The 26,265-nt window shown below is 40.2% G+C and overlaps 1 protein-coding gene across 1 annotated transcript in view; it reads left to right on the forward strand.

Moving 5' to 3' along the window:
* Window positions 1-26,265, forward strand: part of CNTNAP5 (contactin associated protein family member 5) — a 229,123-nt gene that overhangs the window by 83,398 nt on the left and 119,460 nt on the right. The window contains exons 7-9 of the mRNA XM_075152917.1: window positions 9,042-9,306; window positions 11,933-12,082; window positions 13,228-13,399. Of these exons, the coding sequence (XP_075009018.1) occupies window positions 9,042-9,306; window positions 11,933-12,082; window positions 13,228-13,399 (587 nt within the window). The remainder of the gene's footprint in view (window positions 1-9,041; window positions 9,307-11,932; window positions 12,083-13,227; window positions 13,400-26,265) is intronic.

The following is a 26,265-nucleotide window of genomic DNA, read 5'->3' on the forward strand; positions in this document are numbered from 1 at the left end:
CTTCGCTTTATAGTTGCTAAGGTTGTCTGGAGTGGAAATGCGATGAAAGGAACAGCACAGAAGAATAATTAAATATAGCAGGGACTTGGAATCACTTCTTCCAACAACGTGTTTTGTACTTGTGTTCCCTCCCCACAAGTTGGAGATCACCAGAGATGGTTCTACGTTGTTAGTCCCCAAAATACGTTTGTCTCCTAACAAAAGATATTTGAGAACAAACTGGCCGGTTTGGGATTAGAAAGCCATTAATGCTCAGAGGTGCTAGGTTTTGCCTCCGAAAGGGAGGCAGACATCAACACGCAGTCTCTGCTTCATCCTCTGTGCCTTTGTGAACATTGACACTGTTGGTGAGCCAAACTTGTGGGTTTTCATATCCATCAACTTTGTTTTTTTTACTTTTGGCATCTTTCACACAAGCAGGAGAATGGTACATCAGCTTTGGAGGTATAGATTTCCTCTTATGAAGTAGCTCCTCATCCATATAAATAATGGTCCCAAATCAGCTGCATTTAAAGTCAGAGGAAGAAACTACAGGTTGTCAATAACAGAGTGCTGTACTATGTATCATACTCTTGGGTGGTGGCTATGATTATCATTCTGCCTGTTCTTTTCTGTAACTCATTTGCAGTTGTCAGACTTGCAATAAATCCCCTTGAGAAGGCATCTCAAGATAATGAAGCAGCCTGTCTCTTTGAACTGAAACTTGCCTTCAGAATTTCATTTTTATATTGCGTGATACTTAACCTCTCTACGTGGTAGCCCTATCTATTTGGACAGGCTATCTGTCTTCTCTCTGGGGTTTCTTCTGTCCCTGATGGCATGTTGTGGTTTTTTTTGTTGTGGGTTTTTTTTCCTCCCCTAGGTCATTGAGTGTGGAGAAATGATAGTGGATCTTTTATTTGTTCTCCAAAGTGATTACCAGTTTTAACTGCAAGAGGTTATGAGATGCCAAATTTCTGTAATTACCACTGTCATGGTCATAGGGCTGGACCCTTGGGAAACCTCAGAAAATGCTTTAAAATAGTAATCCTAAGATCTGCCCTATTTACAAGCTGTCTTCTCAGCACAAAAGGAGTGCAGACTGCTCATTATGAGAAATTGTACGGCAGTTACACTTCTTGGGCAAGTAGTTAGGGGCAGGAAAATATGCTCATAGGAGCCACATTTACAAGAAGCTGAAGGGGAATTGTCCTTCACAGAAGGATATTTGAGCTGTTGGTATCTGGGATGGTGAAGTTCTCATTGAAGGATTTTGTGCTTGTTAAGAGTGTACGTAGATGCAAGAGGAGATGGGACAAGTTCTAGGAAGAGAAATCCATTGAGTATTGTTTAATATGTCTGGCTGAGGGAGTAGTTAAGAAAAAAATAGCTATAGCATCCTGAAAATAGCTATAGTATCCTGGCCACCAGTGGTTACTTACTGCTAGATTCAGGTTGCATCTTTAGAAACTGCTCTAATGTGACCTGTGGCCAGGGTCTTAAGTCTTTTCATGTGTCACTTATTTGTGATGCCAAAAATAAGAAGCTGTCCAGCTGAAGAAAAGAAATGAAGAGGTCATGAAAAGATGCTGTGTTTGATCTTCTTAATGCTCCACCCTACGTACTCACTGAAATTGAGGAAAACCCTATCCCCCTTTCCCTTTTATTACCTTCAGCTAATAGGAATTGGAGTTGTATCTTTACTTACCAGAGCAAACCCTGCACTGACTTGAGAGGAGTGCAGGATATTTGTAAGGCAGAAGCTGTCAGCCCTCAGATATGTTTGAATTTCTACGTTGGCCTGCCATGTTGAATCTGGGAGTGACAATTCAGCACAGCAAGGGATGTGGTGACATGTAAATGCATCACTGTAGTGCCTCAGGGAAATAACCAATTGCCAGCATCAAAGAGCAAGGAAAGATACCTAGTGACAGGAGAATGTAAACTAATAATTCATTCCCTTTATAGAGAATCCAAACATGCTATTTTATTAAGCTGATTTGATATACCTTCATCTTGAGAAGAATTTACTTGTCTACGCATGTCTCATTCTACCAAAGTGCTATTGCAAGTGTTGATATATCTGTGAATATCAGGCTGGTGGTTTGTGAAGGCCCCTACTAGGGTTTGGAGAACCAGGAGTTAGACACATCTTTTATTTTTTTTTTATTTTTCATTAGCTTTTGCACTGCAATCAGACTATAGGAATCATAAATAAAAAACATTGGAACTATTTAGTGATATTTTTCACAACTTCCTGCAGGACTAAGTTGAATTTATTAAAAAAAAAAAAAGTTTTATACAATTATTTAATGAAAACATGAGTCTCACACACATTAAAAAGAGAACTGAATTTGCTGTTCTTTAGATAAGGCAGATGAACTCTGACTCCAGAAATACTTGGTTCCTGTAAAAATAGCTTTTTATGGTTTATTCTGTCTTCCGGTCTGCTCTCTGGGTCTTCAGATGAGTCTCCTTCACATCCTACCTGCAGTGTGGAATAGTGAGAAAGTCACAATAGCATTCATTTTAAGGTCCCATTTTATTGTTGCTGAATGGTATAACAGGATTGTTTTGAAAGAAATTGTGTCACCTCAATCAAAGTCTTGAAATAAAGTCTATTTAAATGACAGTTGGCTTTGTCTAAAATTCGAAAGACTTTCAGTCTGTAAATCTTTAATCCAGCATGTAGATGCAATAATAAACTCTCCTTTTCTTGATATAAAAGTTTCTTTGTGTTAGGATTTTGACAGTTTTGATGACCAAAAGTGAAGCGAGTCTTTCGGGGAGAGAGACCATATTTTTTTATGAGACTAGTTGACATATGCAGAAAAAAATGACACGTTTTTGAGCAAACAAGGCCTTTTTGAGAGTCATCCGCCTTCAGCAAATTACAGGTTAGAAACAATTGTTCAGAGTTTAATTTATTACATTATCTGGGTAGTCAAATTGAGTGAATAGGGCAGTTAGTACCTGCTGAGCTGAGGAGGATGTTTCAAGGCAGGAGGTGATAAGGCTGCTAGTCCCTGTAGGAGAGCAAGAGAGATGGCTAATTATTGTCAGGAGTTAGCAGGGGATAAGGAAAATGGAGGAGAATGTAATTTGCTGTAAAGCTAAGGTTTAAATGTCTTTTTTTTTTTTTTTTTTTTTTTTAAGGTCTTATTCCAATTGCTAAGGCCCTGGGAATGCTTAGTACTTGGCTGCCTGGCATAACAGAAAGGGGCAAGCTGACCCCCTCACAGTCAAGAGCCTGGAGTGCGTGCAGTTCATATCAACCATTTAGGCTGGTGCTGTGCTGTGATACACAGATGATTGGAATTTAAAAGAGGAAAATCTAATAAAGAAAACTAATAAATAAAAAAAAAAGCTGATAAGAATTGCTTTCTATGCACTTTTCTATTTTAAGGTAGATGTGGCTCTGTTTTCATCATCATCATCATAATAATAATAATAAAAAAAATCTCCTTGCTGCTGTGTTTTGTTCCAGGTAATAAAACCTAATAAGCTGTAGATCAGTTTACCTTGAACTGGAACAAAAATTGGTCTTGGATTGTGCTAATTTGCCAGTTTGATCTAAGACATCTATCTTATTCACTTCTGGCAAGGAGAATTTGAAAGGCTGACTTCACTCCTGCTTGTTGTTCAAAGGAGAGAAAATATTAAGTGGTCTATAGTTTTTTGTGTTTCCTCCTGTGCTCTTTTTTTCCTTTTCCTGTGTCTCTGAGGGAAATGATGTATGATTTTTCCAAATGAACTCTATATTTGCTCCCGTCTTTTGTCAACAACTCTCAGCTGTTTTACCATATGATGAAACAATAATGTCCAGTTACTATGAGCATAAAAATGGTAAAATCCTTTGTTTTACTTATGGCCAGTGACAAAGTCAGCATAGGAGTCTGAAATAAAGAACATCCAGGAATGTCTAGTCAAGTATCTCATCCCCGATTCTGTCATGGCCACAATGTTTCGTTTTTTTCAAAGCTTTCTTTTTTGTTAAATGTTACTTTTTCCACATAAGAATATTATCTTAATGTAAACAACTTAAGTCAACGTGATAAACAATTAGCATTTTATTGACATGTGTGATACCTAGAGTGAGTGAGGATAGGGCAGTTCTTTGTCACAGGGGTGATTATCACAAGGATATATTAGTTTCCATATTTGGATCAGGTAAGCTTTCAGATTTCCATCATGAAATTTTGCTCAGAGAAAGAGAAACCCACCTCAGTATAGGAACTTCTCTTAAAGTATGAGTTCTTCTCTTGGGATGGACTAGTTGCTCACTCAATGGACTAGTCCTAACTCAAGTAACACCATGCGTCTTGGTGCTCCCACATCCTGTTTGAAGACAGTTTGCATGAGTATGTCAGTAGGCTGGAGTTGGTATCTCAGTTTGATTTGCTTTTCATTCAGTGCTTAGCAATGTCTTGATTTGAGAAGCATTTGAAATCTATATGGGTCTCCTAACATCTGTTATGCTTGAGATAGTCAATTTAAAAACAGGATTTGAAGGGACCTCCCCCATTGTTAAAATCCGGCTGCTCAGTGTTGAATGACGATCTTTCATCTTATCCTTTTAAAACTGCATCGGAGGTCACCTTTTTCCTCTGTTACTCTCTTTGCAAATTTGTCTGCAATCTCAGTCTCTTCACAGCTAGAAATAGTCCTCCAGTTTCCAAGCTGGAGATATTCTGGCCAGTTTACCCACATTTGTATGTCAGCCAGGCCTGAGATTTTAGTCCCCTTACCTGTCATATGAAATCTTCCTTTCTAATCCTCTGCAGAAAACAAGATATCCTTTTTATTGGATAGTATCCATAGAGTGATTAATGAGGAAAGTAAGTACCTGTTTGATGCTCTAATCTACAGGTAGAATGAGAGCTCAGAAATACTCATTTATTGTTCTTCATGTTCAAGCTGTGATCTTGGCCTGTATCCTTTGGTAGGCTAAATGTTAAGGACTTCAGTTCAGCTGTCAGTTTGAATAATTCCCCAAATAGTATTCTGATTAGTATTCTGTGAGAGCGACGGGGATGTATAAGAAACTTCTGTGTAATCCACTTTTACCCTCATCACTTAGTAACTGTGTTCTTCCATTCTCTTTTTAATAGGATTCTTCCCTAAAATACTGTAATATGCTGTCACCTGTTCATTCAACATCTTGAACAAGAACCACCTTTGCAACCATACTCCGCCTGCAGAAATCTGGGTGCTTGCACTCTTGTCTTGAGACAAGTGTCATGGCAGCCGGTAAACAAATTGCAAATATCTCCATTGCATTTCTAGGTTCAGAAGGTTCCTTTTGTAAGAACAATAAGAACTCCTTTGGAAACATTTCGCTGCTTATTAGAGGAGTCATTAATCAGTCTGGAGACGATGGACTCAATGGAATTCTCAAATGCCGCATGATAGCTGGAGTTTCCAGCAGCGGGGTAGAGCTGAGCGTCTCCTTTATTTTCTCTAGGGATTAGACTCTTCTCATCCCATTTCCTAGCCAATGAGCTTTTACTTTTCAGTTAAACTGCGTTCAGTTATAAAATCAAGTGTCTGCCAGAAGTCTTGCATGTACCCTGGAGAGTTCCAGAACTGCTGCCAATTAAAGCAAAATGCTCCTGATCAGATGCAGTTTTAAGGGGAGCTGTTTACTTTTCTGACTTAGACATGCTGGAATAATTTGTTTGAGAATAAAATTCAGGGCAAATTTAACAGTTTTTCTAATGGGAACCTATCCCACTTCAGTGAACAAACATTTTTCAAACTAACCTTTGTGTATTTCTTTTTCAAATTTTCATGCTATTTTCTCTAGGAATGGTCAGTGTAAGGATGTCAGCAGCTATTGTTCATGTGTATTGACTACATCATCTGGTTTTGCTCTGGAATGCTGCTTTAAGAAGGTTTTTTCCTCCTAAATGAGTCAGTTGAACTGATGTAAATTCCCATGGTATCAATTGGTTTGTTTAACATTTTTTCCCGAATGTCCTGGCTAGCTTTTAGCTCTGACTAAAATTAGTTATTGCCCCTTACAACATGGAGATCTCAATTCTTGAATAAGAGTAACAAAAATACCGTGTTAAAAGAACCCCCCAAAAGGCAAACATGCCTCTTTTCTATCCTCCAAATGTACCTTTAGTCCCATGTACACGGAATATTGCAGCGCTGCCTTTATGCGTTCCCACCTGCTTGTTCTTGTGGCAGGAGGGATCCCATCTGCTCTGCTTCAGTGTAGTCCATGGAGAGGCTACAGAGCCTAAAGTCTCACCTGGTTAAGCATGGGAGGAAAAGCATAGGTCCTGTCCATATGTCCCAGCATTGGGCATGGGTTCAGTCAGCAATTTTCGCCGTTCCTGTCCCAGTACAAGACTTCTGTGAGAATCCCAGATGGCATGAATTACTAGCTAGTGTGAATGACTAGAGAGTGTTGCTGAGTTTTTCAAGGGGTCACAGCAATCCATGAGTTTAGGACTAGTGCACATGCTGAGAACCTCATATCAAAAGCGGACAGAAATTTGACCTTATATTTGGGCCCATGCATATGCATCAGGGATACTTTGCTACTTTGCTGCTGCATAGAGCTGAAAGAATATTGACTACACGGGGTCTTTACCAGCTTGTTTTAAGGTTGTCTGGAAGTTTGTTGTGCATTGCAAATGTGTTTTTTCATCTTAGCATTCACCTTCTCTGGTACCATTAAGTCAGTCTATGCATAGCTTGTTCTGCTGGTAGGTAAAATCTGCAGAGCTTTGAGACAAAAATCCTCTCCAAATGTTGCAAATCCTCCCCTCTACAGCCTTGCATTTTGTTGCAGCCTCCCACTGCCAGTGAAGCAAATTAGATACTTGAGTGCAGACTCAGATAACGTTTGAACTTTCCTCCAAGCTGCAGTGTTATGTATGTATAAGATCTGTAAACATCTTTCTACTTTGTGTGGAGTTACTTGAATCATTGTAAATATCTGAAATTCCAAAGAAAATTTGTCATCGGCATTTTAAATGTCTAAACCTTTAAAAAGCTCTAGAGAAAGTTAACCATATTTGTTTATATCACTGCGATTGACTATCTTTGTTTTATGTAATTTGTCATGAATTTGATTGAAAATGCAGGTCAAAATATAACAACAATAACAAAAAAATAAAGCCTGTGGTATCTCTTACACAGGCAAAACCCAGCAGGTAGAAACTTTTAAAAGGTTGAGAGCAAATTTCTATTCTACTTCCCACCTGACTAATGTTCAGGTGAGTTTGGATAAGCTTTGGATCATATTTCAAAACTCATTCTAACATAATACACTGATCGATACTTTTTGCCATTGCTAAATCTGGTATGTAGCATTCTGCACCTAACAGGGCAGGGAATATGTAAATATCTTGATATAGATATATATCTATGAAGGGTTGTTTCATCCAGTGATAACTCGGTCTCTTTCTGGCACAATTTTAAAATAAAGACTAGAAAGACATTTGAAAGTGATAGGGAACAGTTCCATCAGCTGTCTGAGATTTCAGAGAGGAATTCCCCAAGCACTGTTCAACTTCCTACACATCCATCAAGTGCTGTTCATTATAATTATCCTGTTAGAGCGGGGTACCAGGACTGATGAGAAGTGGTGCCACGGAGAAAGCCTTTTACTCTGATGTTTTTATCAGATTCCAGTTGGTATTTTACAAAGCAGCCTAGTTCAAAGCAAGCTGGCTGCAACAATCTCCTGAAGTGGCTTTGAAAGACGCGACTCCTTAAATGAGTCCTGGCTTTATATATTGTTAAGGTTTTATTACATGACTTGAATGACCTGGTTGGGTAATCCACAATGACTGAACAAAACAGTGGAGTTGGTTTTTCTACAAACTACAGTGATACATGCTGGTGCAGATTCTCCTGACTGCTTTAAGTAAATGTGCTGCTCTTCTGGGCAAATAGCACCAATGATTTCAGAGCTGGATGACTGAGGCAATCAACTAAGTTTGGCATTGAAATGGTGTTGGATTTCACCATGCTTGCTGTGTATGCAATATTTTAATAATTCCTCAAAATGCCCCGTGGAAACCATGAGACCTGGAACTAGCCAGGAAGTCTCCGTATTGTTTCATCCCACTATAAATACTGTACTCGAGTGACTTTTTCTTTGAGTGTTCTTATGAATTTTAAAATAATTCCAGAATAATTATTTTTAATTATTTGTGTTATTATTATTAAGTGTACTTTTATTATTTGGAGTAGCATAGGGCTCTGTCACTCTGAGTAAAAGCAAACATAACCAGTAGTGCTACTGCAAGTTATATATTGAATATTTGAAATAAACCCAGGAAATTTGCCTCATGTTTTGCCCCATGTAGTAGATTCAAGTAGATGAGGGTGTTTTTACTTTTAAGGTTATGTGGCATTGGTGTAAATGGGCACAAAAGTACTGTCATTAATGGCTGCATTTTGGCTTATATTTAGAATAAATCTAGTCTGTTTGGTTGGATCCCTGTGCATTGGAGGATGCTTTGTTTTGTCACTTGCAGCTTGTCTTGTTCACACTCTGTAGTCCCATCAGTGCAGAGCCAATGCAGGACATTACTATCGCATCCCATAGCATATGAAGGTTCAAGTGGACTTGCTAGTGCTCCAGTGTCAGCTCCTGAAGTAAACATATTTCCAAATGAGTTTGATTTTATTGACATACAGTTAAGCTTGAAATGGGAGGTGCTGAGAAACACAAAGCAGTTGTGGTCATGCGGAGATGGTTTGTCTGGGCTACCAAATGAGCCCTTCTGCACCCAGGCATGGTCGTGATGTGGGACATTTGGACATGTTTAGATCCTTCTAAGAATTGAGGTTTTGATTCTTGTCTTCCCCCCCTCCACCCCATTTGGGGTCAAAGTAAAATTTTGAAGTCAGATGTGTTTTCCCAGAATGAACAGATACGTTTCCTAGTGAATTCCAAAGATTTGTGTGTGAATAACAATATCTATTTCAGCTTTGAGGGCCATTAGAAATCCAATAAACTTATTTCACTATGGATGTTTTGGGATGACCGAAAAAAAATTGTCATGTTGGTTATGTTTGATTTTTATTATTTACAGGGGAATGTAACCTTTTCCTGCTCAGAACCACAGATTATTCCTATCACCTTTGTCAACGCCAGTCGAAGCTACTTGTTACTACCCGGCACTCCTCAAATTGATGGTTTGTCAGTCAGCTTCCAGTTTCGAACATGGAATAAAGACGGCTTACTTCTGTTCACCGAATTGTCTGAAAATTCGGGACCTCTCTTGGTTTACCTTCACAGTGGGAGATTGACACTGCTTATTCAGAAAGAGACAGAGAACCCAGTGGAAATCAGTGAAGGTACGTTAGTTTTGTTTACTCTCATCTGTCCCCCTTTAAAATACATCGGTCTAAACACACAGGATGAAAGGATGATGAAGTAAGGAAGCACCCAATCTTCCTTTCTCTTTTCAAATTTTCTCTTGCTTTCCAGTGGTAGAACTACTTTGTGCAGCTGGAGGTAGGTCTAAGCATGGAAGGTTGGCATCTTGAGATCTCCAGACTCAATGTACCTGACAATTAGCTCAGCCTCTGTGTTCTTAAACAGTCATGCTAAATTTTCTTCAGTCAGGTCACATGAAAACCTTCTTGTTTCCTGTTCTCAGATTGTGCTGAAGCCAGCTGGGAGGCAGCTCAGCTGCTGCACCATTCCCCAGCACAGGTTAAGGCAGCCTCAGAGCTGATTTTCTTCCTCTGACTGTAGCTTTACACTCTCCCTTTATGCTACGCTCAGAAGAGAGACTGACTATGGGCTTCCTCTCCTCACACTCCCTCAATGGCCTCCTTAGCGAGTTTGCAAGTTGCTTTGTGCAGCTGGCGGGATGCAAGAGGATGAAATGGTGTTGCGTCTCTGACCTAAAACTCAGGGGAAATTGCTTGTAAACCCTTACCACAACAGCTACGCATTTGCTCCCAGAGACAACAGGGAAACAATTTCAGACTGTACAACAGAGACAGGACCACAGTGGCCCAGCTGCCGTCCCAGTGTGATCTATATAAGCCATGCTGGCATCCCAAACAGAAATGTTCTTAGCCCAGCCCTTGCTGCTATGCAGCCATACTAGGTGGGAGACTCGGAAGTTAATTTTCTGCATAGGTTGAATACCCAGTTTCCAAAGGTGGATGAGTAATAGACTGAATGGAACTCAGATGGAGTTAAATAATAATAACAATATTTTCTAAAAGAGCAGCTGTTTAAAAATATGTAATATTAAAATATTCCCAGTACAGACTAAAAGAGGGCAGATGTGTCTATTAAAAGAAGCAGAGATAAAATCTGACAGAGTTGTCAAAGCAGAGCTGTTCCGTATGTGTGTTTCATTCCCCTTTATGATAGAAAATGAGGCAGCTCTGCATCTATCCTTATTCCTGTAGATGGCTACAGCCTTAACTTGCTGCAATTGAATGCTGAAAACTGAGTTTCCAGCCTTTATTGCAGTCCTAATTAAATTGTTGACAAAGCTGAGACGATGTCAATATTTGCTTGGGTGTATTTGTTTTTATGTAGTCCTGAAATCATGAACCTGAGCCCAGTCTTTGGTGCTATCCAAAACATTGCTTAACTGCCTACTTACACATGGAAAATATGCGGAAATTGCAAGTGCCATGTTCTGCAGATGTCAGGTATTCACAATAAACTCATGCTTGCTCAAGAATGGACCTATTTTTGCTCCAAATGGGACCTATTTTGTTTTGACATCTTTTCAAACTTCAACAACATATTTCACTTCAAAACAGACTTATTCTAGTTGAAAAATCATCCATTTTTGCTGGGGAAGCTGGCCTCTTATTCTATGGAAATTGTGCATGCATTAACAGCCATTGCTGTGGAAATTGTCTCATTTTCAAATTCATAATGAGATGACTTTTCATATACATAACACCACAATTTATTTTATTTTGTTTTGAACTGTTTTCACACCTCTTTGTGTCACTAAGTACTCGTTTGTTTCTTCTGAAAGCTACATTAACAAAAAATATTCAGTTAGGGAGGGGAATAAATACTAGTTGTCTGTGCCTGATCTCGGTGACTCCAGCCTGACGGTAGTGTATTTTGAGCTGTAAATAGGTTACTTCTGATCTGCACCACTGTGTGATAGCTCAGAAGCTTGCCCACTGATTTTCATGGCTGTCAGAACAGAGGATGTGGAGTTTCTTTGTAGCTGTGTGGTGCTATTTCAAGAGCCATGAGATGCAACACTGATTTTCAGAATAAGGAAACAGAGAGGTTTCCCACTTTGCACAAGTGTCTAGAAGAGAAAGAGGCTACCCAGTGCCATAATCTCTCAGATACCTTCATAGGTTTCTGGTCAGAGCAGCTCTCACAAACCCATGTCGAAATCCAATACAGAAAGGCTTCGGTACACCATCAATAAGACTGCGTGCTAACTCAGTTCTAAAGGGTTTTAAGGAACAAAAATCCTACTGGTACCTACTGGAGCTTGTCAGGTTTCATACTGGAGCCTGAGACAGGGTATGACCATCTCACTGAATCTAATCCTCTGCAATCTCAGGCATGTGTTTAGTACCAGAAACTCAACAGAGATCTTCTCTGCATGCTCCTGTGAGCTATAAACATTCTCCAACAGATTGAAAATAAGATATAAACACCCACGAAATGGTAATAATGTGCTACCAGAAAGGCGAAGGGCCCTCCTAGCTTGCTGAGTGCCTGTAGTACCAGAATCGGGTTAGATTAAAATGTGAGGTGACCTACTTAAATACTCTTAAAAGCTTTCTCTTTCTTGGGCCTTTTCTTCCATGCCAATTTGTTTCCAGAGGTAATGAGTTCTTTTCAGCTGCCAGTTCTCCCTATTTTGGGGTCAGCTGCACATTTGTGGTCACAAGTTGGAAGCAAAAGGAGGTTTGAAGAACATGGTTGTCTCCTGCACCTCTTTTTTCACTGTTCGTACTTGCTTTTTGCCAGGCACCAATCTCCATGATGGGCTTTGGCATTCTGTTAACATCAATGCCAGAAGACATCGCATTACCCTGACGCTGGATAACAACGCTGCCACTGCTAGCCATGCAACCACTATCTCAAAGATCTACTCTGGAAACAGCTACTATTTTGGAGGTTGGTTGTTTCAGACAAATGCAGGACAGGTTTTCATGATGCAGATGCTCAGGTGCTCACCATTGATGTCTCCCTAGACGCACTCTGTTTGCAGCTAAAAGCAAATGTTGTAATAACTGATTTTAGACCCCCTGTTGAGTTGCAGCACATGCAGCATTGTGGGAAGCTCGAAGGGTCTTGGTCAACCCTGACAGGGAGACAACAAGCAGAACTGCTAACACAGCTGTAAAAGTGGATTTCTGGTAGTGGTAGCCAATGGGTACCTACATCTAGCTGACAAAACACGCAAAAGCTATGTAGCTGTATTAACCACAAGTGGTTTTTCTAGTTAAAAGGCCTGACGGCTATTAGTATTATTAATATTCCGGTAGATATCACTGTCCTGATCAGGCTCAGTGACTTTAGACTTCAGAGCTAATTGACATATGGCTCAGATCTACAAAGGTATTTAGGTACTGTGCTCTCATGGAAATGAATGTAGGTTTAGCTCAATTTTGAAAATGGAAAGAACAGTCTTGAAAAATACTACCTTCTGCTTTTTGGAGTGGAAGCATTAATTTAGACAAAGAGAGTGTCATCAACTGTCTTTTTATCTAATATATTTCTGTATAGTGCTTACCACAGTGAGGCTGTGATCTCGATGAATCCTCTGGGTACAGCACTAAGTGATGATGCACAAGAGGCTTTGGATCTCAGAGCTGGCCAAATACTGAGGAAGCTCAGATACAAATGGTTTTCTTGCTTGCTGTCCACAGGATTTCATCCTTTTACTCTGTGGATTGCCTCAGCAGCAGAATTTAACCCAGAATGATTTCACAATTTGCACAGCTTTTTTATGGGAGTCAGTTGCTATCAACTGTGGAGTTTAAAGAAGATGGAAAAAAAAACATTTTGATTTTGCTTAGCACATGTGAAGACCACATACTCTGATGTTTCCAGTGACTGCTCTCTCTTTTTTTTTTCCTCTTTTTTTTTAAGGAAAAAAAAATATTTCTTACTGAGGGATTTATAACACAAAAGGTTGTGTAGCACAAGGAATGAAAACACTTGGAATAATGAGCTTCTAAGTTCTTGCATCAGGAAATCCCAGCAGAAACAGATGAACATTCCAATATTCTTCTCTGCCTCTTCTCTTTTTCCCACAGGGTGCCCTGACAATTTCACCGATTCCCAATGTTTAAATCCCATTACTGCTTTTCAAGGCTGTATGAGGCTCATCTTTATTGATAACCAGCCCAAGGACCTCATTTTAGTTCAGCAAGGCTCCCTGGGGAATTTTAGTGATTTACACATTGATCTGTGTGGCATCAAAGACAGGTAATTATTGTTTCCTCTTTCTTGTATTTGTTCTTTTGTCATCCTAGTGGTTTATAAATACAGGTTGCATTAAGTGAAAATTCTAATCTGCCAACATTACGGATATTAGGCATAATAGAGCTACTAATAGAAAATATTACAGCAAAGATAGGAGGACTGGAGGGGAAATGGTTTCAATTACATGAGGCTCTCTTCACACTGACGTGTAGGAAATAGAGTATGCAAATTCAATCAAACTACAGATTGGTGAAAGGATTAAATTTTATGCATAAACAACATTTGATTGCTTTGAAGTTTTAGAGGGGAATGAAAGAGAAGGAAAAATTATTTGATTCATCAGAACATGTCATCCCCTTAATATACTAGCTGTTTTTGCTTGAGTAGGTCATTTACAATTTTTCTTGTTAGCCATTACAGCATAGCACATTTATAATGAAGATATGGTACACCTCATGCGACATACTGCCCATTCAATAGGACAGTATACTGATGAAATGTCTGTATCTACCAGAGACACATTTCAGTTTAAATACTGATATGAATCCCTCCTAAGCCGAAACCTGACAGGAAACCCAGATTTTCTCATAAAGAGTAGAGAGGAAACAAGCAACCAATTTTTTCTGAAGTGTTTAATAATTTCTCCTTTGCTTCCTATGGATATTTAGTGTCTAAATATTTCTGAATTATTTCTGCAAATGTGTACTTTGAAGTTAATATGTGGAATAATGGGCTCTGATTTTGGTTTTTTTTTTAAATCTAGCTAAGTTCTGAAAAATGGAAATGGAACTGCTGGAAATTTCATGTACTTCAGATAGTTAAGGAAGTAGTAAGGATATTTTGGAAATGCGTTAGGAGCTTAAGCATTTAACGAACTTTTTTCAGACATGTTTGCTTAGAGAGGTGGAGCTGAAGGCCGATCTCCATTATTGCTTACTGTAGGAGGGATCAGCCTGCTGGAGATGCAATCTTTTGAAAAGTGGGCAAACCTCTGTTATGTGAGACCTTTGTGCTCATCTCTGTATGTTCATGTTTGTTAATTTGTGTGGAGAAAATACCGACTCTGCTGATCAAACCTGTTTCCATGTTTAACGATGACTGAATTCAGGTGGATATGAATTTCACGCTTGGTGTGCCTGAAATGGCAGACGGAATTGATTTAACAAAAGGAAGTTGAGAATTTCTTGAGAATTGAGAGAAAAAGTGTTTTGTTCTTTTCTTGGAAAAACAGGTTCCTTAATATCACATGGACCATTCAAAGGCAACTTGTATATTCGTATATTGAAACAGAAAACAACTCTTCTGTTATGATGCAGAGGTGCTGTGGGACGTCTCCAGTGCCTTCATTGTCACCAAGTCCAGGCTACAATGTAAATCTGTGGTACTACTGCAAGTGTCTTCCTCATCTTCAGTATCCCAAGGATGACAAGCATCAATCTGTGATCATACCATACAATTATTTAGGGCAACAATCCAAACATACAAAGAATGGTGGCGCTTTACATAATCATTGTCTTAAATATATCACATACGTTAACAAGTTGTATGTGATCTAGTGAAGATTAAAGCACTCTCTTCCAATGCAGTTCTCTGGACAGCCTTAAATTTAAGTGTCTGTACTATATGATCTAGGTAGATCTATAATAGATATGATCTATAGTAGTTATGATCATATAGTAGATGTGATCTACCTAGATCTTATAGTAGATATAATCACAAAAAAAGTAGATTTAAAAAAAGGAAAAAAGTATTTGATTTACAGTTGGCAAAAGTGATTCTCTTATGGCTGGATTTGATGTAATAGTGGAGGTGCCCTGAAGGGGAAGAAAGAAGCCTGCAGTGTGGGAAAGTGTTGGGCTGAAGTTCAGAAATTCCCCTCATCACCAAAGGGCGTGAGCTTCCCTGGAGCCATGGAGACTGCAGCTTTCTCATTCAGTGAAACAACCAGCCCTCTCTCCCTGTCTGGGAACTCCAGTAACTGTGCTGAAGCTGTTTTGCAGGGAAGAAGGAAAGATTTGTTTTGGGTTTTTTTTGGTCCAAATCATATTGCACATTTTACACATCTGAAACACAATCTTGAGAGAGGTTAAATTTACAGAACTGATTTCAGGAAGGTACAAAAGTTGTTCAAAGATTCACAGGGTGAAGTACTGCTGGTGCAGTACTGAAGTCAAGAGTGGTCATAGCAGCAAGGGACAGGTGGAAAGAGGGATGAAATTCAAAGAAAATAAATAAAAAAAATACAGACGAGGCAAATCCTTTGTGTTATTTTGCCAACACAATTGATCCTAAGCCAGTGGATGAGCTGGGGAAAGACTGAACAAGAAAGTATTTGTGGAGTGAGTTCCTCATTTTTGAAAATTCTAGGTTCTGCAAGCCTATATTATGGCATAACTGGTTACAACAAACTATAGATGGAAAATCTGGAAGAATAGGACATTTGAATTCAAATCTAAAGACTGTATTGTGGTCTAGTCTGCACGGTGTACGCTTGAGTATGTTTTCAAATCTTGTTCAAATTGTTTCACTGCACAAAATCTCTGACACTTCCAGTCACTGTAATTCAACTAGTCACTGTAGTTCAACTAGTGCTCTGTATTGCAGCAGCTCTGGACTATAGGAAAGCTGGGGTCTTGCTTCAGGCATGCAGTATCCAGCTGCTCATTCTCTCTATACAAGGAGTGTTGAAACTCTGTAAAAGCATCTTCTCAGATGGGTAAAAAACTGGCTGGACTGCCGAGCCCAGAGAGTTGTGGTCAACGGAGTTAAATCCAGTTGGCGGCCAGTCATGAGTGATGTTCCCCAGGGCTCAGTGCTGGGGCTGGTCTTGTTCAATATCTTCATCAATGATCTGCATGAGGGGATCGAGTGCTCCCTCAGTCAGTTTGCAGATGACACCAAGCTGGGCAGGAGTGTTGACCTGCTGGAGGGTAGGAAGGCTCTGCAGAGGGACCTGGACAGGCTGGATCGATGGGCTGAGGCCAACTGTATGAGGTTCAACAAGGCCAAGTGCCGGGTCCTGCACTTCGGCCACAACAACCCCAGGCAACGCTACAGGCTTGGGGAAGAGTGGCTGGAAAGCTGCCCAGAGGAAAAGGACCTGGGGGTGCTGATTGACAGCCGGCTGAACATGAGCCGGCAGTGTGCTCAGGTGGCCAAGAAGGCCAACGGCATCCTGGCCTGTATCGGAAATAGTGTGGCCAGCAGGAGTAGGGAGGTGATCGTGCCCCTGTACTCGGCACTGGTGAGGCCGCACCTCGAATACTGTGTTCAGTTTTGGGCCCCTCACTACAAGAAGGACATGGAGATGCTGGAGTGTGTCCAGAGGAGGGCAACGAAGCTGGTGAAGGGCCTGGAGCACAAACCTTATGAGGAGCGGCTGAGGGAACTGGGGTTGTTTAGTCTGGAGAAGAGGAGGCTGAGGGGAGACCTCATCGTGCTCTACAACTACCTGAAAGGAGGTTGTAGCGAGGTGGGTGTTGGTCTCTTCTGCCAAGTAACTAGCGATAGGACAAGAGGAAATGGCCTCAAGTTGCGCCAAGGGAGGTTTAGATTGAACATTAGGAGAAATTTCTTTCCTGAAAGAGTGGTCAGGCCTTGGAACAGGCTGCCCAGGGAAGTGGTGGAGTCACCATCCCTGGAGGTATTTAAAAGACGTGTAGATGAGGCCCTTAGGGACATGGTGTAGAGGGCATGGTGGTGTTGGGTTGACGGTTGGACACGATGATCTTAGAGGTCTTTTCCAACCTGTATGATTCTATGATTCTCAGAGAAATGTGATCTCCCCTTTCTTAATTATAAGATTTATTGCTGTGTGCACTGTAAAGCACGTGTTTTTGTAATTTTAACGCATGTGGGGATTGTGTAGCTTAATTAACATGTAAATGGGACATTTGTCTTTGTTATCTAAGCAAAAAAACGCTTTTGATGAATATGCCTCTATTTAGAAAGCAGTTTATTTGTTACAGGCTTGTAGGCGAAACTCATTCAGACCTGGGCTCTGAAAGCAGTGGTTAGGCAGCTCACTACAACTTGTACCTTCCCTTAAAAAGAGAATTAATTACTTTGATTTGAAAGGTGATAAACTCGGGCTACTATTGATAGCGGCACTGTGTTTTTGAGAGAGCATCTAGTTGTGTAAGCATATTATACATAAACACACCCCACACTCTCACCCTGGGATTCCCTGTATAAAGTGATGAGCATCCATTAATTTAAATGGAGCCATCTGAGGGACTAAGCCTTAATAACTCATCATCTCTCATCTCTAGTATTTGAACTATATGTGTGCTCAAGTGAACTTGGCATGAATGCCTTCTGTCTCTCTGTATTTGTTATTTCCATCCTTCAGTAACTATTTATCAGGAAATAAATGTCCTGTCACTAGCTGAGCTATCAGAGAGTACACGCAAAAAATGGGGATGTCCATAGATATATACAGAGTTTTACCTTCTTTCTATTTAGTGGCTGGGGAGACAGTGCCAAGTGAAAATGCTTCTGGAGACACAAGTGAACTTGACCCTGTGGCTGACCCTGCTTTGAGCTTTTGCCAGAGACCTCCAGAGGTTCCTTGCAACCTCAGCAATCCTCTGAATGAGGCAACCCGGTAGCTGCTCTGGTCCTGGCTGAGTGGGCAGTTCAGGATGTATCTGCGAGAGCTGGGATTAACAGATAACACACAGAAAACTCACGTCTTCTGTGCTTTCAGTAGGACATTAAGATGTTGTACAGTCTCGAGTTGAACACAGTAATATGGACTGTCCCGATGATGGAAGAAGGCTAGTTAGCAGCATCTCCTATTAAAAGACTGCTTGTTTCTAGCCCTCAGCTGCAGTGTCAGCATCACTAATATTCCTATTGTTATATTTCAAGTTGTCTCTGATTTGCCATCCCCTTGTATGGTACCTACATGTTGTCCTTTGGTGACTCATCTTGTGCAAGGAGAGGCATCCCCAATCTATTCATATCAGAGCTGTGTCTATTCATATCAGAGCTCCACAAGCCCTGCAAAGTAGTGCCGTATTCCCTCTTCACCTCCTGTGAGGAGGTGAAAAAGCTGTTCCTGCAAACTGTTCCCAATGACTTTTGGAACAGGAAAGTAGGAGGAAACTATTTTTCCTGTAGCAATACATTTGTAGGACTCTTGGCATTATCCCCACTGCCTGCTGTTAATCCATCTAACTATTTTTTTTTCTTTTGTTCGTAGTATGTATATTTGTTGTGATTGTCCAAATACACAGATTGCTCAGTCTTTTCTAAGGATGTTGCAGTGTGGTGCTTACACTGCTCCTATCATGAAGTGTTGGAGGTCATAGCTGCCTTCAATGCATTTATCCCTGTTCCAATGAGAGGTAAAGGAAAAATGAGACAATATCCTGCTAAGCCACAGAGATTTCCTCTATATTTAAAAGGAAATTGATTTAATTTTATCCCTCTTTGTTGTTGTTTTTTCAGGATTTCTGCTTGGTTAGGAGTGCAGGTACCCATCAAGGGTTGTTTGCTTTACAATGAATTAATAAGTCAGAAAATGCAGTTTCTTACAACATGCTGGCATTTCCCCTCTATGGCATGGTACAGAGCAGAACAGAACAAGGCAGAGTGTCTGGAAGTGAAGGTGCCATGAAGTCCTAGAATTCAGAGACTTTTTGTTGGGGAGGGAAAGAGATATTTTTGAGTATTTATGCAGTCTTTTGCAGCAGTACCTGTATTACGTTGACCATCTCTGACCAAAAGCCATCTGGCATAGGCCCAAACAAATAAATGCAGACTGTCTTTGAATTTATTTTCAGTTCAGAGTGATACAGATTAAGTTCATGGCTACAGCCCTCACTCCGGTGTTTTGCCACTGTAAGTGGTTTTTGGGAAGGGAGGCATGTTCTGGGAATGATATATTAAACCTAAAAGCTTCCAGGGGAAAGCCTGAGCAGTAAGAAAGTCTAACGCACACAGAATAATGCTTTCTGTCTTTGGCCCTTAATCTGTAGGAAGAACGTCAGCGTCAAGGGATGGGGAGGTGGCAAGCAGCATAAAAAAATTCATTTGCTTCTCATGGATGCTGTAAGTCAGAAGAGATTCACTCCCTTCTCTTGAGCTCCACTAAGTCTCTAGCTTTAAGCGTATGGCCAGCTCCCCATCCTTCTCCTGCAGGTAGCATGTTAGGGGCTTTACAGATTCAAGCTGGAAAGACTTTCCTAGGTACTTCTGGTTTAGAGAAAAAGGGGAGAAGGAGCAATACTTTCTACTCATTTGTCATTTCCCTGATTTGCTTTTTGTTTCTAAAAATGCATGATTCATTTTTGCAACTGCAGGATGAAGCTCTGTGATTGCAGAATTTATTGCCCTATTTTTTTCTTGGGATTTCTTCTTTGCAGATTCCATGGTGTCCAGAATGATGGTTCAGCTCAGGCTGTGTATTTCTCTTTGATGAACAGTAACTTGATTCCCTTCTGCTTGGCTCTCTATTTTCTTGAGATCCTGTGATAACTTGGATTTGAGGTGTCTTTCAGATGCGGTAAAAATGAGGGTGAGAAGTTTGTAAACTGTTAGGAGGAGGCAGGGACTGAGGCACTGGATATCTATGGGAACATCTTCCCCTTAGTAAAGCAAGCTAACAACTGTGTGTTGATCCCTTTACGACCTCTATTTCAATTGCTAAAAGATGAAACACAAATCCAGTTGGATGTATTCACTGACCTCAGCCTTGGCCTGACCAGCCCTTTCCAAGAAGTACATCCTCACTGGGCCACTCAGAGGTGGTGCTGTGTGCAGCTCTGACTATAAAAGTCTGTCATTCAGGCCTCACGGCTGTTTCTAAAACTGACACTCTGTTCTGTTCTGTGCCACATACTGTTCTCTACAAGGAGAGATTAAATAGACCTAGGACCCTTCAGCCTGGAGAAGAGAGAGCTAGGCAGGGTTGTGCGATGAGGGGCAGCATGAAGGAGGTGAATAATAAACAAGAATTTGCTGTTTCTCACAAATTCACAGCATCAAACTGGATGTTGTTGGATGCTGTAGAGGTCAAATATAAAGGAAAAAGCCAGTAAGGCATACATGAATCCATGAGCCACAGATTGCTAGAAACTGGCAAAGTGTTCAGTGGGATGCTTGTAAACTTATTTCATCAGTATCTTTGCTGTGACATTGTCAGATTAAGGAAATTGGAGGAGAGGCACCGTTGGTCTGAAGTGAAGTCTGGAGGGAGGTGATAATCTTGGGACTAGGAAGCCCGAGTTCCTTACTATTTTAAAAACATCCTTTTCATTGTGGGCAGCTCTTTGTACCTCTGTTGTTCAAAACCAAAATATATTTTGTTATAGCTGTGTTAATCTCAAAATACATTGGAATCTGACTGTGAATTTTGCGAAATAGTAATTCTTTCTGCACTGTGTTTTTTCTTCCTACGTGGGAGTGGAGTAGTCGGGGTGTGGGTTGGTCTGTGTGTGGGCAAACAATGGAAGGCATAGCCTGGGAGAAATTCAGGCAGCCTTTCATTTAAAAATAAATGAAACGGGTAGGAAAACAAATATGCAGATGCCGACAACTTGGCCAAACTGTTGAGAAGCTCTGGGATTTCCCGTTCAGTAATTGGCTGGAATGTCAGATTTTGGGACTAGAAATACTAGCTTCAGTCCTGAAGCTAAGTTGGTTGTTTGTTGTAGTTGGCATCCTGTTCAGAGAATAGATGCAGGAATGTGGGCTCAAGAGATATTGCAGCTCAAGTGTTGCCATGGATATTAGGAAAATGTGCCAGAAAATCATTAAACCTCAGTCCAGAAACACTGTGGATTTCCAGCCCTTCATCATATGGCACAGATGCTCCCTTTGGGCTAAGCAAGGCTGTCTGCTCTTACAGCAGATGAACCCCTTGGAATACAGCAGCAAGGGCTGCGGTGTTGCCTGCAGCCTGAAAGCATGGGTTGATTCATCTCATCCACTTCTTACATGCAGTGGGATAAACTGTTTTGCAGCGTTAGTCACAGAGAAGAAAATTCCATTTCCAGGTGTTCTTGCACTCCTTGTGTGCACAAAGAGGTAAGTTCCGGTGTGGCTTCCCCTACCAGCTCCTTCAAAGTCCATAAAGAGAAGTGCATAGGAGGCGTTGCAGTTGGGACAGTTTGTGCCAAACAGCTGTCGTGAGGGGAAAACTGGCCTTGTTTTCCTCTGACTTGATACCTCTCACAGAAATAGTCTTCTTTGCCCCTCAAGATGGTGCTAGACAAATAGTTGCTTCCACCAGGCTTTTGAGGCACATCCTTAGATTTGTCACATCCTTAACGATGACATTGGTTACATCAATGTTTTTGAATTCCTCAACCCCCATCACAAAGGATGTGGTATTTAAGTTGGCCAGTGACAGAGAAAATTCTGTTAAGGAGCCTGAAATTTCATGATTCTGCTATTCCTGCGAGGGCTGAAATAGCTTGAAAACATTGACTTTTTGGTAGCAAAGTTTACCTGGACAGAAGTAGGGCTAAGGCAGATGCAGAAGCACAGTGTTGTACACCCATTGTTATATTGTCATAAATTTTATACACCATTTGTGCTTGTGTATATGAGACTAGGTAGTCTTGGGATTAAGAAGGCCATTTACGTGTTGAACCTGTCATTACAGTAAATGAACTATGAGGGTAGTCAGAGCCTGCTTTACTTTAGGCTCAGATTCGCATGAAGGCGTAGATAAATACATGCATTGCTCTCCTTGTCTACAACTGCTCGGGTACTTTAATCTGATTGCTGCAGTTCGTGTTGATTTTGCGCTGATGAAGCTTTGACTTGGTTGTCCTATTTTTACTTGGCTGGCACCCTGCCCTCACTATAGCAAATACTGACAGTACTTGTCAAGGACAACACTGGGAACTGAAGTTCCCTTAAGTGACCTGGGGTGGGTGGGGAGGGAAAAAAAAAAGATTCACGTTCAATCCACCTTGACAGATGGACGGATGGTGCATCTGGCAGGACATCCTGGGAATTCCAGAGGTCTGCAATGAGGAACGCAAACCTGACCTCAGATATTTTCTTATGAATCCTGGCAGTGTTTCATCTCTGTAGCATCAATGGGCAGACACAAGCACACACTGATATTGCCATCCTTATTAAACCAAGATTCAGCTGCATATTCCAATTCTCCTAGCAAATACAAATGGAGAGAACAGCATGTGGTATACATAATAATCACTGCGATGGGATTGGCGTTAACAGCTTACCTCATTAGGGAGAAGCATACTGAGTTGATTCATGAATTTGTTTCCCTGTACTACTTGAGTTACAGAGCACAAATAGCATCCTGAGTCCCTATCCTTTTATCCCTACCCATGTTTTATCTGTGAAAATTCTTCATAACATTTTCTAAATAAATTAGCTTAAAGTGTTCTTTTTTCTTGCTAAATAGAGCTGACCTTTTAAATCCTGCTTTATACCTACTACCTTTGTAGATTCCATTAGATTTTACTACCGATTTTTACTTGTAAGAAATAATAATATTTTTTGACTTTTTCCTCCTTTTCTTTTAGTACTGAAATTAACATTGCTTCATGTTGTATTGTCAAAATGGCCCTTTGGGAAATTAATTACTATTGCAGGTGAAGGGTGTTAGGATAAATCCTATGAAAGCACAGTCTCTTTTTTCATTTCCCAAATCTCCTCTAAGATTTAATGTATGCCCTGCAGCAGAAGCCAAATTTTACATGATTTTTTTTTTCCCCACAAAGTTGGCCATGCAAATGAAAAAACATCCTGGCTAATTATGCCCAGTGAGTTTTAATTTTATTTATTACAGTCCCAGGCTGGGATTGAAAAAGCAAACACTTAATAATGCATTCACCTCCACATAAATACCCGTAGTGCATTGCAGAAGGAATTAAAAACAAAACAAAACAAAACCAAAAAACCAGACAATTTCACATCCATTCTTTTCGTTCCCTCTAGTATATAACGCCTTTTCTGCGGAAATGACAATTATTTTATATTCCAGATTATTTTCTCTTTGTGAAAAGTCCTCTTAAATTTTCTGTTCTTGGTTTCATAGCAATGAATTGGACGTTTTTAGATCACACTTCTTGAATTTGGATGGTGATTAAAACTGAGACCAGTTGAAGGCAGGGATGTCATATGTCCTCTTTTAAAACATTTCTGATTTGGGGTAAATCCCAAAGTAGGTTTGAATATTGCCTGCCTATATCTCTGTCATCAGCCAAAAAAAAAGCATTTAAATTGCACACCTTCAGGTGCTAGAATACTTGGATCTTTTTCCAGAATTGTTCCATTAAATGCTATATACAGATGGGGCTGTCCTGGCTGCTTGTAAGGATCTGATAGTCCAGGTTATAGTTCCTCTGATCTTTTGTGTCATGTTAAAAAGATCCCCTCAGTCCTGTGAATGATTATTTTCCCTCTCACCTTTTGTGTCTCTTGCCTGTTTCAAATGTAGGCTGCAGTGGACATGTTTACAAATAGCACAGGACACACTGAAGCTTCAGGCATCCTTTCAGTTTCTATTTTAATGAAAGAAATTGTGGACAGGTTTTCAAAAAGTTCCCCTTTCTCATGCTTGTGTTGGTACTTTGTAAAACACTGACAATTTACTTTGTGTTTATGCAGCAAAAATTACAATATTGTTAGAAATGCCTCTTTCTTTTTCATCAAATTGCTCTTAAAGAATTTATCTTTTTCCTCTTTGTACTAAAACCAAAGCAAAACACTGGAAATAACGATGTGAAAATGGAAGGGTGAAAATATCCTAAATCCAAACTATGTTACATGGTGGGGAAGGAAAAGGTGAAAAAGGTATCTTAATCCCTTGTAAAGATCAATATACAGTGGGAAAAATAGTATTAGAAATAGAAGAATACATGATGTTCTGTGAGAGTGAAGAACATCTCGGGTCCTTCCCAAAAATATGCACCTACATCACAAATTAGACATGCTAACTAACGTAATTAAACTATTGCAAGTAGCTCATTTTGGAGTGTGAGTCTTGGAAACCCTCTCAATACCATTCAAGTTTTAGGATGGAAGGGCATGATGCAGAAAAACTGAGCAAGATTTTAAAAATCCAAACCCACAAACACCCAAAACCTGGGTATCGGAATTAAAATCCCCGCAGTTCTGAAGACCATCCCCACATCTTCTCATATCTACTCTAATGTCTAAACTTAGCCAATAATGCAGGTAACGACAGAACTCCTCTCTCTGACAGCTTAAGGGCTGACTGACGAGGAAATGTAATAAAACCACTTAGAAGAATTCCCTGCTCTTGGACTGGTATATGAGCTTTGCACTGTCAGATGAACTCGGTCTGCCGTAGTTACAAAACAAGAATAAATTTGTACAAAGCAAAGTCTCTGTAAAAATAGGCAATCACACTGGAGGATACTACCTCTGAAGAGGGGGGACTTTTCTGTCCTTTGTCTCACTTTAATGTGAATGAAAGTGAGTGTTCAGATTATTTGGACCATGCCATGAGTCAGTTTTGCCTGCCCTGCCTTAACTGTAAGGCTTTTTGTTCTCCCTGACTTTGTTTCATTCATGCAAGACCAGCTGCAGAAAACTATTCAGGCCCATGAAGGGTGCACTGGTCTGTAGAAATACTGTGTTTCAGAGCAAAATAAAGACAGGTTCTTCAGATTCATCTGCCGCACTCACATTACGGCATCTGAATTGGAGACAGATCGTGTTTTAATTTAGTCTTGTTCTTTGCCAGATAAGTTTGTTTGTTTATTTATTTTCATATGAAGCATGAAAACGGTGCTGAATTCAAATCTCATTTACCTGATGCCACTGCAGAGTAACTAAGAGCTGTGCTGATCTGGTCCTTTAAAATGTGTTTAGTAAATGCTGTAAAGGTTAATACAGAACTGGTTTGAGTAGGGTGAATTCCTTCCTATAATGGCAATGACTTGTACGTGTGGAAAGACCCTGGAGTTGTAGATAGCTTTTGTCTTTAATACAGAGTGGAGGGACTTCCCAGTAGTGCTAGTGGGAGGTGTTTGCCCTGAATGAGACCCCTGTGGAGAAAGAAGGCAGTTTGAAGGTTGGTAAGGGGCAGCGTTGGAACTGAGTTTCTGGGGGTACCTGAATAAAGTTCACCCCCATTGCTATTTCTTTAGAGTCAAAATTCATGGGATGTGCAATCCCATGGTAAATTAAAAGGCAACTATGGGGGATGCATGTAGGATATAATATCCTGTCCTTGTTTGTTTGTTTGATTTTTGCAGATGGCTTTTCTGCTTTTGCTTTGTAAAATGATGAATTCTAAATGGAACAGCTGTCTGTACAGGATGGTTTATTTGTTTCCCTTTTTTCATTTTCAAATTTATTTATATAAAATCCTTTCTGCTGATGCCAAGCCAAACTGTCAGCACATTTACCTCTATTAAAAATGTAGGTGTTCTAACAACAAAGCAATCAAACCTTAAAAAATGCCTTTTATCTAGATAACAGGCTCTTTTCTCTTCACTCGCTCGGATCCCAGCACAACCTCCTTCCACAGTTCTGTCCCAGCCACATGCCTGAGGGCAGTTGGCATCAATGTTCAGATCTTCTAAATGTTTGTCTCACAGTGGTATGCAAGTGCAGAGTCTGAGAACCAAGGTGGCCAACAATGGAAATAATAATATATTTTAAAAGATCAGTCATCAAGGTTTACAAATCTCAGAAAGAAGAAAAACCTACCTTTGTGACAAATTATTAAAATGATAAAAATGCCTTTTTTTTTGCTTTAGATTTTTTTTACATCTATTCAGTGTGAGAGAGTAAATGATTTCCAGCATGGAAAATAAAAATTGTCTTTGTTCACTTTACCCTTGTTCTGTTTGTACTCCATGACTTCTCATAATTTAATAAATTTAGGGAAGGATGTAGATGGCATA

This window comes from Calonectris borealis, chromosome 6 (genome assembly GCF_964195595.1).
Source record: "Calonectris borealis chromosome 6, bCalBor7.hap1.2, whole genome shotgun sequence".
Lineage (NCBI taxonomy): Eukaryota > Metazoa > Chordata > Aves > Procellariiformes > Procellariidae > Calonectris > Calonectris borealis.